Genomic DNA, 15077 nt, shown 5'->3' with positions numbered 1-15077 from the left:
TGGTACATCAGACACAGTTCATCGGCTTCTATGGATCAAACAATCTGAGACGGAAACATTCCCATATAAATAATGTTTAAATAATTTACTCATAGAAATCAAGTAGTCAGTTTACAGGGTTCATTTGGGGTTTTTTTTTTTTATTAACAACATATGGAAAACAATTCAAAACTATGAGAATTCTATATTTTGGAAGTTATTATGGAAATTGACTGTTTTGAAACTTGAATTTGTGGAATTGTTATTATTGATTTGTCAGGTGACCATCCTGGCTGTTGTTTTTGTTTAGTGTCTTGATTTGAATGAAAACAAATCATACCATAAAAATCAATCAATAAATCAATAAATATACTGATTAATTTGACCCAGATCGGCGAGAACACTGTAAGTGGTTTCCGCTGTATCTTCCAAGTACTCAGATTCTCTGCTAAAGGTTCCCTCACATCAATACTTCAGTGACATTTGCCTTTGTGCAGTTTAGAATATACCACTCATTGAGACAAAACTGTATTGTGTGGTGGAAATTTTTACTCTTCAATTATGTTGGAAATATACATTTTAAAAGGTCAAACTCTTGGCTATAAAACCTTGTAACGGCCCGACCTCCAAGTGATTAAATTTTTTATTAAATGGCATTTTTTGCGGCTGAGGACTTGAATTCCATCAGACACAAGAAATCGTAGTATTAAAATGTAAAACACTTTGAAATGTTTAATGGTTTTTGTTGCGTTAAACACAAGATTATATCAATATAATGTTTTCAAACTGTGAGAGGTCGATGAGCTGCATACAGGAACTAACTGACTCCTCTTCATCCCTGATGGGACATGAAGCTTCAATGAGCTCTTTCCATTGCATTCGGTCCTTGGCAGCATCTCCACACAACAGGTTCATCTTTTTCATCTCCTGAGTCACAGGTCTGCGCCAGGTGGTTTTAGGTTTTCTTTTGCCTAATGGTGTCCATCTTTAGCCGACTCTCATGATCTGATCCTGCTCCATTCTCAGCACATGGCCTCCCCATCTCTAACATCTGTGTGTGATTTCCTTGGTGGTGTTTTCTTGCACAGTTGATGGTTGGAGTTTGTTTGTTTGCTGGCATATTTGTCCGTTGTGAAAGGCTTCCATTCGCCAACTCTCTGAACCATACAGCAGAACAGACTTGACGTTGCTGTTGTACAAAAGCATGTAGGAGCTGAGAGAAGGCACCCTGAGCCTTTCCGCTCACGTCTTTTTGTGCCCCGCTGTCCATACTGATGAGGCTTCCCACGCAGGTGAAGCCTTCCACAAACTGGTTCCCCTTTCCCCGTTGTGTTTTGGAGGTGTCGATGTTGAGTCCGACCTGGCAAAGCTATTGAGCCTGTCAGTTTTAGCGTGCATGTTGGGGTTGTTGGTTGAAGGGGGTACAAGATTATCAACAGTGTCAGGATCTTCCAGCTGGGAGAGCAGAGTCCACTTACAAACTGAGATATGATTGCCCTGATGGACGTGAACTGAATTTTCTTTGCATTGCTCGAAGCATTGAAAAACCACATTTAAAAATTGCACAGCGACGTCCCTTTTCAGAGTCGGTATCTTGGTTTTTCTGGGAAGTTCTCTTGGAAAACTTTCCACCGAAGAAACGGTGCCTGAAGTGCACATGATTATTTTGGGTGAGCAGAGTTGAAGCTGAAAGAAGGTGATAACAGCAAAAGATAAAATGAAAATGGAAAGCTGAAGCAAAAATTAGAAAATACAGCGTCATCCTACTTGAAACTGCAGCTCATGTTTGCATCAGTTTGAGAACCGTGCAACAAGTTTGATTGTTTCAACTTTTCATCCTCTATTCTTCCACGACTCTTTTCCTCAGACACTCTGACTCTGTATATTCTCTCTCTCTCTCTGTCATATTTCCTCCATGCTCCTCTTCATCCTCCCTCTCACACTCTTTCTGTGGGTTTTCTGTTTCATTGGTCCATGATGGTGAATTAACCAGAACCAGTTTTTTTTCGGAGGCCTGGAATCAGACGGTGACGCAGGTGGGCGTCTGGCTGTTCATTTCACACCTGTTAATCGCTACTCACACAGTTTCTCTGTGTCTCATAAACACACACACACGCCGACGCGCCTTCCCAAGGGCGCCGGAGTCGTGGCTCCCCTCGTAATCTAGAAGCCAATCAAAACATGATTCTCTGCCCCGGAGGAACGTGGGTGGCATGTAATTTGGAGCTGAATCAGAAGTCGGTGTTCAGTTTATTAGAGTGAACAAGCAGCATCAGACAAACTGCAGGGCTGCAGCTCCTGATCATCTACTGTCAATTTATCTGTTCATTATTTTTTTTTAGATTAAAACATTTATTGTTTTTCTATGAAATGACAGAAAATGGTAGGAAACTTCAGTTTAAACCACTTTTATAGTTTTTGAAGGGGTGTGCATAAGACTGACTGACATCTTTATGAGTGTTTATGACTGTTGTCATTGAGTGTTATTCAGTCAACTATGTAATTTTTGATGCAAAATTAGGCAACTGTTTCAGATGTCTTTGTTATGAAAAGGTGACATCAATCAAGACAGCATAGCCTGTCATAAACATGCCATAGCATGCCTTATTAAAGGGATAGTTCAGCCAAAAATTAAAATTCAGTCATTATCTACTCACCCTCATGCCAACTGAAAGTCAGGTTTGGTTTTTTAGTTCACAAAACACTGCTGGAGTTTCACAGGAAAACACTGTTTCAGAATCTACCAAACAATGGAAGTTTCTGGTCTCTGGTTTCCCGTTGCTTGTCCAGAGTCCCATTTCATCCATTTCATTATCTGGGAGCAGCGTACAGCCCAGCTGTAGCACGACGTCACCCGCTGTGCTGCATCCCGCTGATCCGACTGCATTTGTTGATTGTCTAAAGACTCTCTGCTCTTAAATCCAAACCCCACATCTTCATTTAGCAGTGCTTATGAGCGTGTTTCTGTCATAGATGATGCGTGTTTCTGCAATAAAGCAGATTTTTTTTAATTTAAATATTGCCCCAACAATGACAAAAAAAGTTGTTTGTTTCTCTGGTATTTTAATGGTATTTCAGAGTTCGTCTGTTCCTGGAAAATAATTAAAACCGTTAATGACTCATCCTGCACTTGAGAACCCACTAAATTTTTATCCAATGAAACGCTTTCTCTTATGTTGCCAGTGGAGCTTGAGAGGAAAATACCTCTATTCATTAGAGCAGACTGGAGTGTTTCTGGGACCTTCACTGTTAAAAAAAACAGAATTATGTAACTTTATTCATTGATTTTGGTGAAACTGGACCAGATTTAATGGAGAAAATTTCTGGTTTTCCCTCTGATCTGCTCCAGTTGCTCTGCTTCAACGGTAATTTAATTACACAGCCTTCAGGACTAATACAGGATGCAGCTCCAATGTTGTTTATGGAGCTTCCTGATGGAAAGATAGCTTTACGTACTGTTAAAGTAACTTAGCTAACGGCTAACTGCCATTAGGTTGGTTAGCCATGACTCAGCACCAGAGTGCCGGGAGCCAAACCCAGCAAGAAAACCACCTTGGTACTGCAGTTTATTCCATGTCGTCAAACTGGCCTCCGTTGGTCTCAGAGGCTTTCTTGTTCTGGGGAGTTAGATTCTTACTCTCATTCTAACCAATCACTCTACATGCCTAAATCTAACCAACCCAACCAAGGGGGGCTTTTTATTATGACCAGTCCAAGATACACCTGTACACAATCCTGCTTTTTAATCAACATCTGGACGTCACATCTGTCAGGTGGACTTAAGAAGTCTGAGCTCTTTTATTTCAACTCATGAAAAATGAGAGCAAAAACAAAAGTGTTGCATTTATATTTTTGTTAATGGTGTGTTAATTTGGTATTTACTACTGTGGTCACGTCAGAAGTCTTCATGTACTCTGAAAACTCTGAGTTAATGTCAGTTAATTTTAAGTTTGTCAGTTTTAATTTGATATGGACAGATCAAACTCCAACCCTAATTCCAAAAAAGTTGGGAAAGTTGTTATACATGCAGGTTTTGGAGTGACATTTTCTGCCATCCACGTGATGCTGCTGCTTATTTCAGAGAGACAATGCCAAGACACTTTTTGCACGTTTCAACAACGTGGCTCTGAAGTAAAAGAGTTCAGGTACTAGACCGACCTGCCTGCAGTCCAAAATAACAATGAAGTTAATCAGTTTGAACATTAAATATCTTGTGCATATCGAGTGCAAATCATTGCACTCTGTTTTTATTTATGTCCGAACTCTGTTGGACTTGAGGTTGTACATTTTAGTCTCCAGTGTTACTCATGGTGTTTCCATCTCTTCTTTTTTGATTCCAGGGAAAAGAGGCCACCGTGGAGCCCTGGGAGGACACAAACTTCCACTTGTACAAAGTCATCGACCGCTTCGGCTTTGTCCAGTAAGAACTCACACAGATCATCGTCCATTATAACTAAATTAATAACGTCCAGAGGCTGGTTAGAACAGTAGCACCACTTTGAAGGGAACAGGGAGAAAATGAGAGGCTGCAAAGACGAGCGTCGCTGAGAGAAGAGTGTGTCTGCGGGTTTGGCCGGGCCGGTCGGGAGGCTGCGCGGCTCTTAAACAGCGCTGTGCCGGAGTGTTATATATAGGCTGGCACATGCAGGCAGGAAACAGCCTGGTTAGCCACAATCACAGGGCATCAGTGTGAGGATAGAGTGGTGAGATCCAGACCAAAGGCTGTGTAAGATGGAGGGAGAGACTGTAGCATGGTGGGAGGAGAAAAAAAAAACATGTCGGTTATGTGATTGTTTAAGACAGGGACAGAAGTAGCCTGAGGTGAAGGTCACTGACTGGGCAGAAGAAGAAGAAGAAGAAGAATATGATGTCCAGGAATGATGCTGCAGACTGGCAGCACAGAGGATGAGCCAAGAGGAGCCATGATCAGATCTCAATGTACGTTTTGGCTTTAGAGGCTCTGTGGATGGAAAAAGTAGAGCAAGAATAGACGTTCAGTGAAGGAGGTTTGTTCAGTGAAGTGTGAAAACTGGTTTCAAGCTCAGTTGAGAACCCAGGGACCTCATTACAGAACCTTCATTAGTCTGATTCCTATCATTTAAGATTTTTGGTATTACAGAAACATCTCTCCTAACTGCATCAAGGGAAAAAAATGCTGTTTTATCTTAGAATATGAATTTAGCTACTTTACTAACTGAAGAATATCCTAAGTTAGATAGCAATGATAGACTCTGTCCTGGTTTCAAAATAAAAGCCAAAATGGAATCACTACTTTTGTTAGGTCTGTATGGAAATTAAGCTGAACAAAATTTTATGATTGAAACATGTCATTGATTATTTTCACAATCAAATGATCACTAGTCTAATATATAAAATGGCAAAAATGGCAAAAAACGCTCATCACAATCTGTCAGAACAAAGTGACATTTTCAAACTTCTTTTTGTCTAATCAACTGTCCAAAACCCAAAGACTCTTCATTTACTGTCATAATTGACAAAAGAAGGCAGCAAATTCTCACAATTAAGAAGCTGAAGGCAGCAAATGTTTGACATTTTTGCTTGAAAAATGACAAAATGATTACCAAAATAGTTGGCGATTAATTTTCCATCTATTTACTGATCCCTTAAATGACTAATAATTGCAGCTCTGGTTGGGTGACAATCTAATTTATTTATCTCTTATTTCTTAATAACGTTCCTAATTATTTCCTGGAAAGAAATGTGTAATCTTTCTAATAAATATAGAAACAAATGAGCTGCTTCATTTGAACCCAAGTCAAGATTTAATTATGTATCATGTCCACATGTGGGAAAGTTTAGCTTTTTTTTGTAATGATCATAAAATGATAAGTTGGATCAATAAAAGATGGAAATCGGTCACTCATCAGCTTGATTATAGGCCACACTGTTGTACTTTCAAGGCGACACAGAAGTGATGAGAAAATAAAGCAAAATATTTGTCCAGAGATCAAACATGGATGACAGACTTTCAACTGACCTCATTAAAGTTAGTGGGTTTTCTGTTTTTCTGCTGGTAGGATTCAGTGAAGATGAAACCAGAATAACATTCACAGAATTCGTGTGAAAGAAAAAAAAAACCCTCCTGCGGGGGCTCTGAAACACAGATAAGCAAAGCAGCAGAAATGAAGGAATGTCTAATCTGTTATTTCCTGTTTGTGTGACCGCTGACATGTTTGATGTTCCTGTCAGGGAGAGTGAGACGAGCGCTGACCCGGATATCGCTCAGTTGTTTCATCGTGGTTCACTAAACTGATTCTTTCACTGAATATATGACAGCACAGACAAAAATAAACTGGAGGTTAAGAGAGAACGTCTCCTCATTCTTCTGTTCTTCTGTTTTCTTCATTCGTTCTCTTTCTTCTTCTCTCCTCAGTGAGAATGAACTCCCATCCTACGACTCAGTGGAGGAGAAGGTGAGGAACTTTAACTTCTGTATTCTTTGGCCCTTTTTTTTTTTTTTTTTTACCAAATAGTCCCAGAAACTAAACTTTGCTTTTCGATATTCCTGTTTGTATCTGGAAAACTGTGAAGAATAGATCAGTTGGAGCGGTAACAGAATTAAAAATAGCCGTCTTTGACAGAAACACACACTGTGATCGTTCTCATTCACTGTAACATGACTCTGATGTTTGAAAGGATGTTGGAAAGGAGACAGAAAATGCCGGAAAGGCTCCAAAGTAGCAGTGAACTGGATACTTCCTGATGGGGGTGGGCGGTATGCATCCACATATCTGTCGTGTGTAATTCTGCCTGGTTTTCTACACCATAAATGTTCAAGAAGGTCATTGGAGAAACGGTTTATGGATTAAATAGATCTCAGTTCCCCACTTTATATGAAAATAAACACGTAGCTGCATCATTTCAGTTGGTCTTTCTGGTTTTCCCTGTGTTGTCCTCCGGCTGCTCCGCCGCTACTGATTTACACAGATGGCTTTATGTGTCGCTAAAGTAACTGCTAACTAGCTGCTGTTAGCTCCGTTAGCCATGCAGCTAATGGTACTACTAGCTTTGAAGCTTCAGAACAGCTTTATTAGCTTTATTAAACCTCCTCCCGTCCAAAGCTCAAGCGCTAATGTTGTAAACACCAATACTTCACCAGTGCTCTGAGCTCAGCTTCTGCAGTCAGCTAATAACAGGACCACTAGCTGCACAATTAAATGAGCGAACTAGCTAACTATGTTGGTATGATCTTTATGCTATGACAGACTGTCACGGCTGCATTCACACCTGTACTGTACCCAAGACACGTTAATTGCAGGTGTAAACGGGACCAAAGTGTAATCCAGCCAATTTAAATTCTATACAAATCCAGGTACATCATCAAATTGATGCAAAAATCACATACAAATAAAAGAAGCCATGAAAACAGCCCTGTTCATTGACCTCAGTGGCCTTGTGCTGTACAACTGGAGACACTAAACAGTGTAACAGTAAAGGAAACTCTCTTCATGGCCGACGAACTGACATCGTCTCGTGGTACAATCCTGGAGAAAACGACTCCTGGAGCGGGGACACTTTGAGCCCGGTAACTCACTTTAGACAAACTTAATTTAATTTAGAAGATGAAGGATAAGTGTTCCTGGAAAAGTTTGTGTGGGCAGAAAAAAAAAGGAGCTGATTTTAACACAAAATAATTACTGACAGAAATATAACTGTCGCTGTTCAGTTTGTCTGAGTTTCTCCTTTTTTTTAAGTTCAGTATTCATTCTCATGTTTGTTTAAGGAGCAGAACCTATTAAATTTAAGGTGTTCAAACTTAAGTTCTTATTCCATGGACTCAATCATGCAACTGTTCTTTGGATTTCTGGCTAAAAATAGACGCAGCCTTGTTTTTTTTTCTCATGTTTGTATTGATTTTTTTTATTGATTTTTTATTTTTTTAGTTTGTTCTGAGTGTTTTCAAGATGTCTTATTGTCTGTTTGATTTTTTTTTTTTTTAACAATCTTTGATGTTTAACAGGTTTGACACATCAAATGCTGCATTCATGTACCATGGGAAATAAAAGCTTTTTACACTTGAAAGGCTCAGATCACCTCAGCCCAACATGTTCTACTTTAATACCTTGGGAATAAACTGTAAATCCAAAATAAATCAGTGTTGTCACTCCTATTTTTGTATTCTTTATAATTGAATTTCCCAAAAATGGGAAACAAATTACTGAATGGATTAAAACTTAATAAATAAAAGCATTAAAGTGATAATAAACCCTAATTTGTGATCCCAAAGCAGCACAGAACTTGTTTCTGAATGAATGTTTGCTAATGACAAATGTGCTTTGTTCTGCTGCAAAACATGAGCTCATGTTCACAAACTGTTGAAAAGCTGATCAACGTCTACAAACAGTTTTAAATGGAGCAGCTCCACGGCTTTAAACGCCTTCGAACGAACAGTACGATCACTCGCAAGTCGTTCCTTTTCAGCCGTCGAGCTGCTCTGACAGCGATTCCCATCGGACGCGAACGCAGAAACCACAGAAAAACTGCTCATAGAGGAAGTCATTAACGTGTCACTTCTCGTTTTCCTGCACAGCAAAAACACACAGAGGTGGAGAGGACCACCAAGTGGCTGAAGATGCTGAAGAGCTGGGACAAATACAAGAACAGTGAGAAGGTGAGTTTCTGTTTCTCACACAGCTCATCCTCCTCCTTGTTCGTTTTGAATCACTGAACCTTCTGGAGAGTAAAACCTTAAGACATTACAGTTTTCTGAGGACTAATCAAAGCTGAATTATTTGTCTTTTTACCCACTTGGGCCAACAGAACAACATTTTGAACTTGTTTTGGTGAAAATCGTCAGGCTGAGGCTGCAACCAATGTTTATTTTTTTAATTATTCATTAATTTGTTGATCAATTTTTCAATTAAACATATAAAACATCAGAAAATTGTGAAAAGAGCCTCTTATAATTCACCACAAACAAAAGGACGTCTTCAAATGTCTTGTTTTGTCTCAACAACGGTCCAAAACCCAAAGATTTTTAGTTTTCTGACCTTTGACCCCCTTGGTTGGCTCTAGATAGAACCCTCTGAGTACAAAAGGGTTCTTGGTAGAACCCTCTGACTGTGTTCTAGATAAAAACCCCAGGAAAACAAAAAGGCTGTCAATAGAACCCCCCTTAGTTGGTTCTAAATGGAATCCTTGGAACACAGAAAGTTATTCATAGAACTCCCTGACAGTGTTCCAGATAAAACCCTACTGATAAGGATCAGGCTGCTGAACTCTAAATTACATCATGTCATTTGATCAGTTGTTAATATAAAAATATTGATAAGTTTAGGTTCAAATCAGATGAAATCATCATGCGGTTCTAATGAAAATCAATAATGCCCTCTGCTGCGGACGTCCCGTCAGCTGCAGACGTAGAGGACTGTGTCTCCCGCAGGCTCCATTAGACGGGGGCAGGTATCAGTTATGGCTGCCTTCATTAGTGCCTGGTGTTGTGGTGTTGCCTGGAGCGCTTCACCGTGTCCTTCATTTGTTCGTGTGGTTCCAGCGGGGACTCGGTGTGAGGGAATGTGGCGCGTCTGGCCTTTTGAAATGTGAAACACTCTCGCGTCTGGCGCTGAGAGGCTCGTTCTGTGGCGCTGCCTCCTCTTTGTTTTCAAAGAAATGTTCGCCGAGGACGCGGAGGAGTGTTTAGACCTCTCCTCCATCACATCGCCCTCCTCCTCTTCTTCTGGTTCTTTCTTCTTTGAAAGCTTCAGGGATGTTTCTTTTCCTCTTAGTCAGTCAGCGGCGTGCTTTCAGCTCAGCGAGGAAACAGGTCACGCTTGATATGTCTCTTATTTTGTTTCCTCACTTGCCGACTGCTGAGAACATTTAGCCCGCAGTAGGAGAGAACAAGAGGGCCGAGCTGATATAAAGAAGCCATAAGCTTTTTCTGCCACACACGAAGAATTTGGCTTGAGGTTGTTGTGTTTTTGCATAACAGTAATAATATATCATCGTCTGAAACCTTGAAAGAGGACTGTGGCGTAAGAATACAGCTGCGTCCCAGCGCCGTTACTCATAGTAAGTGCCAGGTCACAGCAGAGAGCGGCACAGACAAAGTTAGTGTGTTCTCGTGTTGCTGGAAGTTTGGTGATGTGTTGACAGATGACGAGCTGCTGGTTGTGGACAGGTTTGTTTGTTTTAACACCGATCTGAACAGGAAAGCTCCGCTGGTGTTACTTCTCTTTCACCAGGGTTGAAGCATCGTTTTTACTAACCTTGCGCATTTGTTCCGTTTCCGGTTTTGTAAATTCTTGTAAATTCCAACTGTGCTACAAGTGAAAGGTCTTGGTCCTGATTGGTGCACACAGTCACACAGAGGAGGTCATGTGACCTGACACCACCACATCCACTGCTGACAAATTGAAAAGATCTTTGCAGCAAAGCATGGACGTTTTATAAGACCTGGATACTCAACCATGGCAACTATTCTGTCCAATGAGAACTGTTTGCCTGGCGAATCCATAAAAAAAGTTCCAGGTTTGCTTCTGCATTATGAATATGTGCAGTAGTGCTTCTTCTGCCCCTGAGTTCCCACTTGACCCACAGATTTTTTGTTGAGATTACGTCACAGATTTTCAGATCACTTTTTCTCAACTCTAGGAAAGTTTCACAAGGGTCTCAACCAAACTCTGAGCTTATTTAAAAAATTTTAATAACCATACTGGACTGTAACAACACTTACCATGATATTACATGGTAAATTATCTTATTATTCTTATTTTATTTTATAAAATTACAGCCAGTGGCTGCTGTATTGTTTTTGTTTTTCAGTTTGTACACACATAATTCAAACATTCATCGCCAAAGACAATTAACTTTTTGCCTGCTTAGGTTGTGGCTTCTACTTTTATTATATTTTATTACGAAGGAAATCATAATTGCTTTAAGTTAAAAGTAAGGTGGCAAATCTGTGCAGTTTTCCTAAAATGATAAAAACACTAACAGTTGATTTATTATATATTTTTCCTCCTTTCTGATTTTCTAAATTATGCTAGAGGAGCTTTTTTTATTGATTTAAACTGGAGGAAAACACTTTTTGCATATATGAGGACAAACTCCAGGGGAAAAATCACTTTAAACTGCTCCTTCAAAAAAAAAAAAAAAAAAAAAAAAGGTGATCTTATAGTTAAAATCTGTGAAAACTATGAGCTGTATGTTTGTACACAGTGAATGCAAAGAAAGAGTAGAATTGCAGAGATCCACAGAAATGTAAATGTTGACACACGTGTTCAAGTACACACACACACACAAACACACACACACTCAGAGGATGATTAGTCTAACAGATGCTCTCATTGACTCGCTCATCAGAGCCTAATTACAAGGCTGTTGCACTAGAAACTAGTGAGTCCCAAGTGTGGTGGTGGAGGTTGATGGAGTGTTGGCTTTAGATTCATCACACACTCACACACACACACACACACACAACCAAACGTCATTAATTCTGAGATGACACACACAACACTCTGCCTTCTAATAGGGAAACACACCAGCCAACCACACACACACACACACACACACACATATATCATGAGCATCACACACTCTGACACGCAGACAAGAGGTGACTTATGACTCTTCATCAGCTCTCAGCTCTTCCTCACACGTCTCCATCAATCAGTTTGACTCCTGTCTTCTGTTTTTCATGTGACGATCCTGAGGCAACAAAACATTTCAGGTTAGACGGATTTCATCAACAGATATTGAAGTTGTTTTATAAACAGAGCCAGATTTCATGCGTGAAACAAAGCAGAAAATTGACTTTTCCAGTTGAATCTGAAGCATCAGGCTGCAACTAAATGTTATTTTCATTATCACGTATCTTCTGATTGGTACGGACGGTTGCATACTCTGAAAGTATAATTTCGGCTTTAGGAGTCCTTCTGGACTGCCTCTAGCTTCGTGCGGACGTACAAGTCGTGAAACAGTTCCCAGATCAAAACTTAAGGAATCCTAAAGTTCGCACTGACACACTTATTTTATCTTATTTTAACTCCAGTCAGGAGCTGCTTTTAGCCGCAGGATGTTTTATGAGTGTGTCCCCCCTCAGAGAAAGACCGTCCTTTTCATCCCCTGTCAGTCACCTGCACACACACACACACACACACACACACACACACACACACACACACACACACACACATTTACAGTCACAACAGCGTCCATATCTGCTGTATAACTGTTCCGCCTGGTTGGGTTTTAATGGCTGTAGACGGAGAATTCACTGCTCCGATTAGCTTTGCTGTTCCAGCAGTTTGGGTTTTAAGACTTAATCTTCCTCGCCCGGAGTCCGACTGATTTTCCATCTCTTTGTGGACACTGAATTACTTTGGACTGTTCTGCATGCAAAGCAGCCTCTGTAACTCTCCCTGCCCACAATCTCTCCTGGAGTTCGTCCAGCCAGATGGTCGCGGTTCACCTTCCAAAGCCCTTTGCTTTTGCTCGGGGAGCGTTCAGAGTACATTCATGCGGACGCCGTTTGTATCTCTGACAGGACGAGAGCGGCTCAGTTGATGGGTTTCTCTATTCTGAAACATTCTTGGCATCAACCGCAGGCTCTGATTGCATCTCTGTGGCCTGCTTTGTACACATCAAATTGTGTATTTTTCACTTTGTTTTTTTCACTTCCCCTGGTATTATATTATCATGTTCATTTAATTGTGTCTTTGAGAATCAAGACTTCTAAACACATTGGGTTTTTTTTTAAAAAATGCTGTGACATTTAATATTGATAAATAAGAACAAGGATGAGCAGAGCCACTTTCTATTGATGAAATAATTTGTAAATAATAATATAAGTGAACTATATATAACTTTTTAGATGGTTATATTTACAAAAGTTCAGGGTCAAAGAGTCAGAGGGTTTACTTTCCATTTTTTCTTAAACTCTGAAAGAATGTACCACTTAAATTTTTTTTTCTTCTCGTAAATTTTAAATTTTTTTTCCTGGACCATTACTACTCTACCTCAGCACTGTGATGTTATTCTTCTTTGAGATTAAAGTGGTAATTTTAGAAGATAAAAACTGACAAATTTACAAGAAACAACACCTCCAATATTCTGAGATTATAAAGTCATATATTTCTGCAAAAAAGTCAGATATTCTATGAGATTAAAGCCACAAATTTGAAAGACAGATAAATTACAACTTTCAAAAAAAATTCAAAGTAAATTCTTGGAATATTAGCCCCATCCCTCAGCTAGGCAATTTTATTTATGTGGGGAAAAAACTCTCTAACATTAAAGTGGTAAATTTACAAAAAAGAAAAAAAAAAAGAATATTCTCTGAGATTGTGAAGTTTAATTTAAAATTTAATCTTGGAAATTCTGACTCCCTCCTACTCTGTAATTTTATTTATGAGAAAAAGGGGGAAAAAAGAAAGAAAATTTAAGACTTGAACTTTTTGTGAGATTATGAAGTCATAAATTATGTCACAAGTGCAAATATTCTGAAATTTAAGTCAGTACATACTTGCATAGATACATACAGACATACATACAGGCATATATACTTACATTCATACATACATACATACATACATACATACGTACGTACGTACATACTTACAGACATACATACACACACACATACTTACATTCATACATACTTACATACATACATATTTACAAACATACATACACACATACATACATACATACATACATACATTCATACATGCTCACATACTTACATACTTACATACACACAGACATACTTACATACATACACACATGCATACATACACACATACATACTTACATACATACACACATGCATACATACACACAGACATACATACATACATACATACATACATACATACATACATACATACTTATATACATATATACTATACTTCCATATATTCATAAATACATACATACATACATTCAAACTTACATACATACACACAGACATACATACATTCATTATTTACATACACACAGGCATACATACATTCATACATACATACTTACATACATACACACATACATAGATATAGGCATACATTCATACATATATACTTACATACATAGACATACATACATACTTACATACATGACATACATACAGGCATATATGACATACATACATACGTACTTACATACATACTTGCACACTTGCGTACTTGCGTACTTACACGCTTAAGTACTTGCATACATACTTACTTACTTACATCCATACATACTTACATCCATACACACATGCATCACACATACACACACATACATACAAACATACATACATACATACATACATATATACTTACAAACATTGATACTTTCACAATTCCATACTTACATACTTACTTACATCCATACATACATACATACTGTACATACATACTTACATACATACACACATACATACTTATATACATACATACATACTTACATACATACATACATACATGACATACATACAGGCATATATGACATACATACATACATACGTACTTACATACATACATACTTACATACATACACACATACATACTTATATACATACATACATACTTACATACATACTTAAATACATACTTACATACATGACATACATACAGGCATATATGACATACATACATACGTACTTACATACATACTTGCATACTTGCACACTTGCGTACTTGTGTACTTACACACTTAAGTACTTGCATACATACTTACTTACATACATACTTACATACATACACACATGCATTCATACATACACACACATACATACATACAAACATACATGCATACATACATATATACTTACATACATTCATACTTTCACACTTGCATGCTTGCATACTTACTTACATCCATACATACATACATACTTACATACACACATACATTCATTGATACATAAATACATACTTACTTACTTACATTCATACATACGTACATACATACATACATACTTCCTTATATACATACTTACATACACACATACATACATATATACATACATACATACATACTTACATTCATACATACTTACATACATATTTACATACATATATACATACATACTTACATACATACATACTTACATTCATACATACTTACATACATACATACAAACTTACAGATAT

At 38.5% G+C, this 15077-nt stretch overlaps 1 protein-coding gene across 4 annotated transcripts in view; it reads left to right on the top strand.

Moving 5' to 3' along the window:
- Window positions 1–15077, top strand: part of usp6nl (USP6 N-terminal like) — a 133590-nt gene that overhangs the window by 69516 nt on the left and 48997 nt on the right. For all 4 annotated transcript variants that reach the window (XM_084710794.1, XM_084710795.1, XM_084710792.1 and 1 more), the window contains 3 exons: window positions 4320–4399; window positions 6374–6413; window positions 8531–8611. In XM_084710794.1, coding sequence (XP_084566920.1) covers window positions 4320–4399; window positions 6374–6413; window positions 8531–8611 — 201 coding nt within the window. The remainder of the gene's footprint in view (window positions 1–4319; window positions 4400–6373; window positions 6414–8530; window positions 8612–15077) is intronic.

This window comes from Lutjanus erythropterus, chromosome 22 (genome assembly GCF_056507025.1).
Source record: "Lutjanus erythropterus isolate fLutEry1 chromosome 22, fLutEry1.hap2, whole genome shotgun sequence".
NCBI lineage: Eukaryota > Metazoa > Chordata > Actinopteri > Lutjaniformes > Lutjanidae > Lutjanus > Lutjanus erythropterus.
The sequence above is the reverse complement of the archived record's forward strand: the minus strand, read 5'-3'. Positions and strand labels throughout refer to the sequence as shown.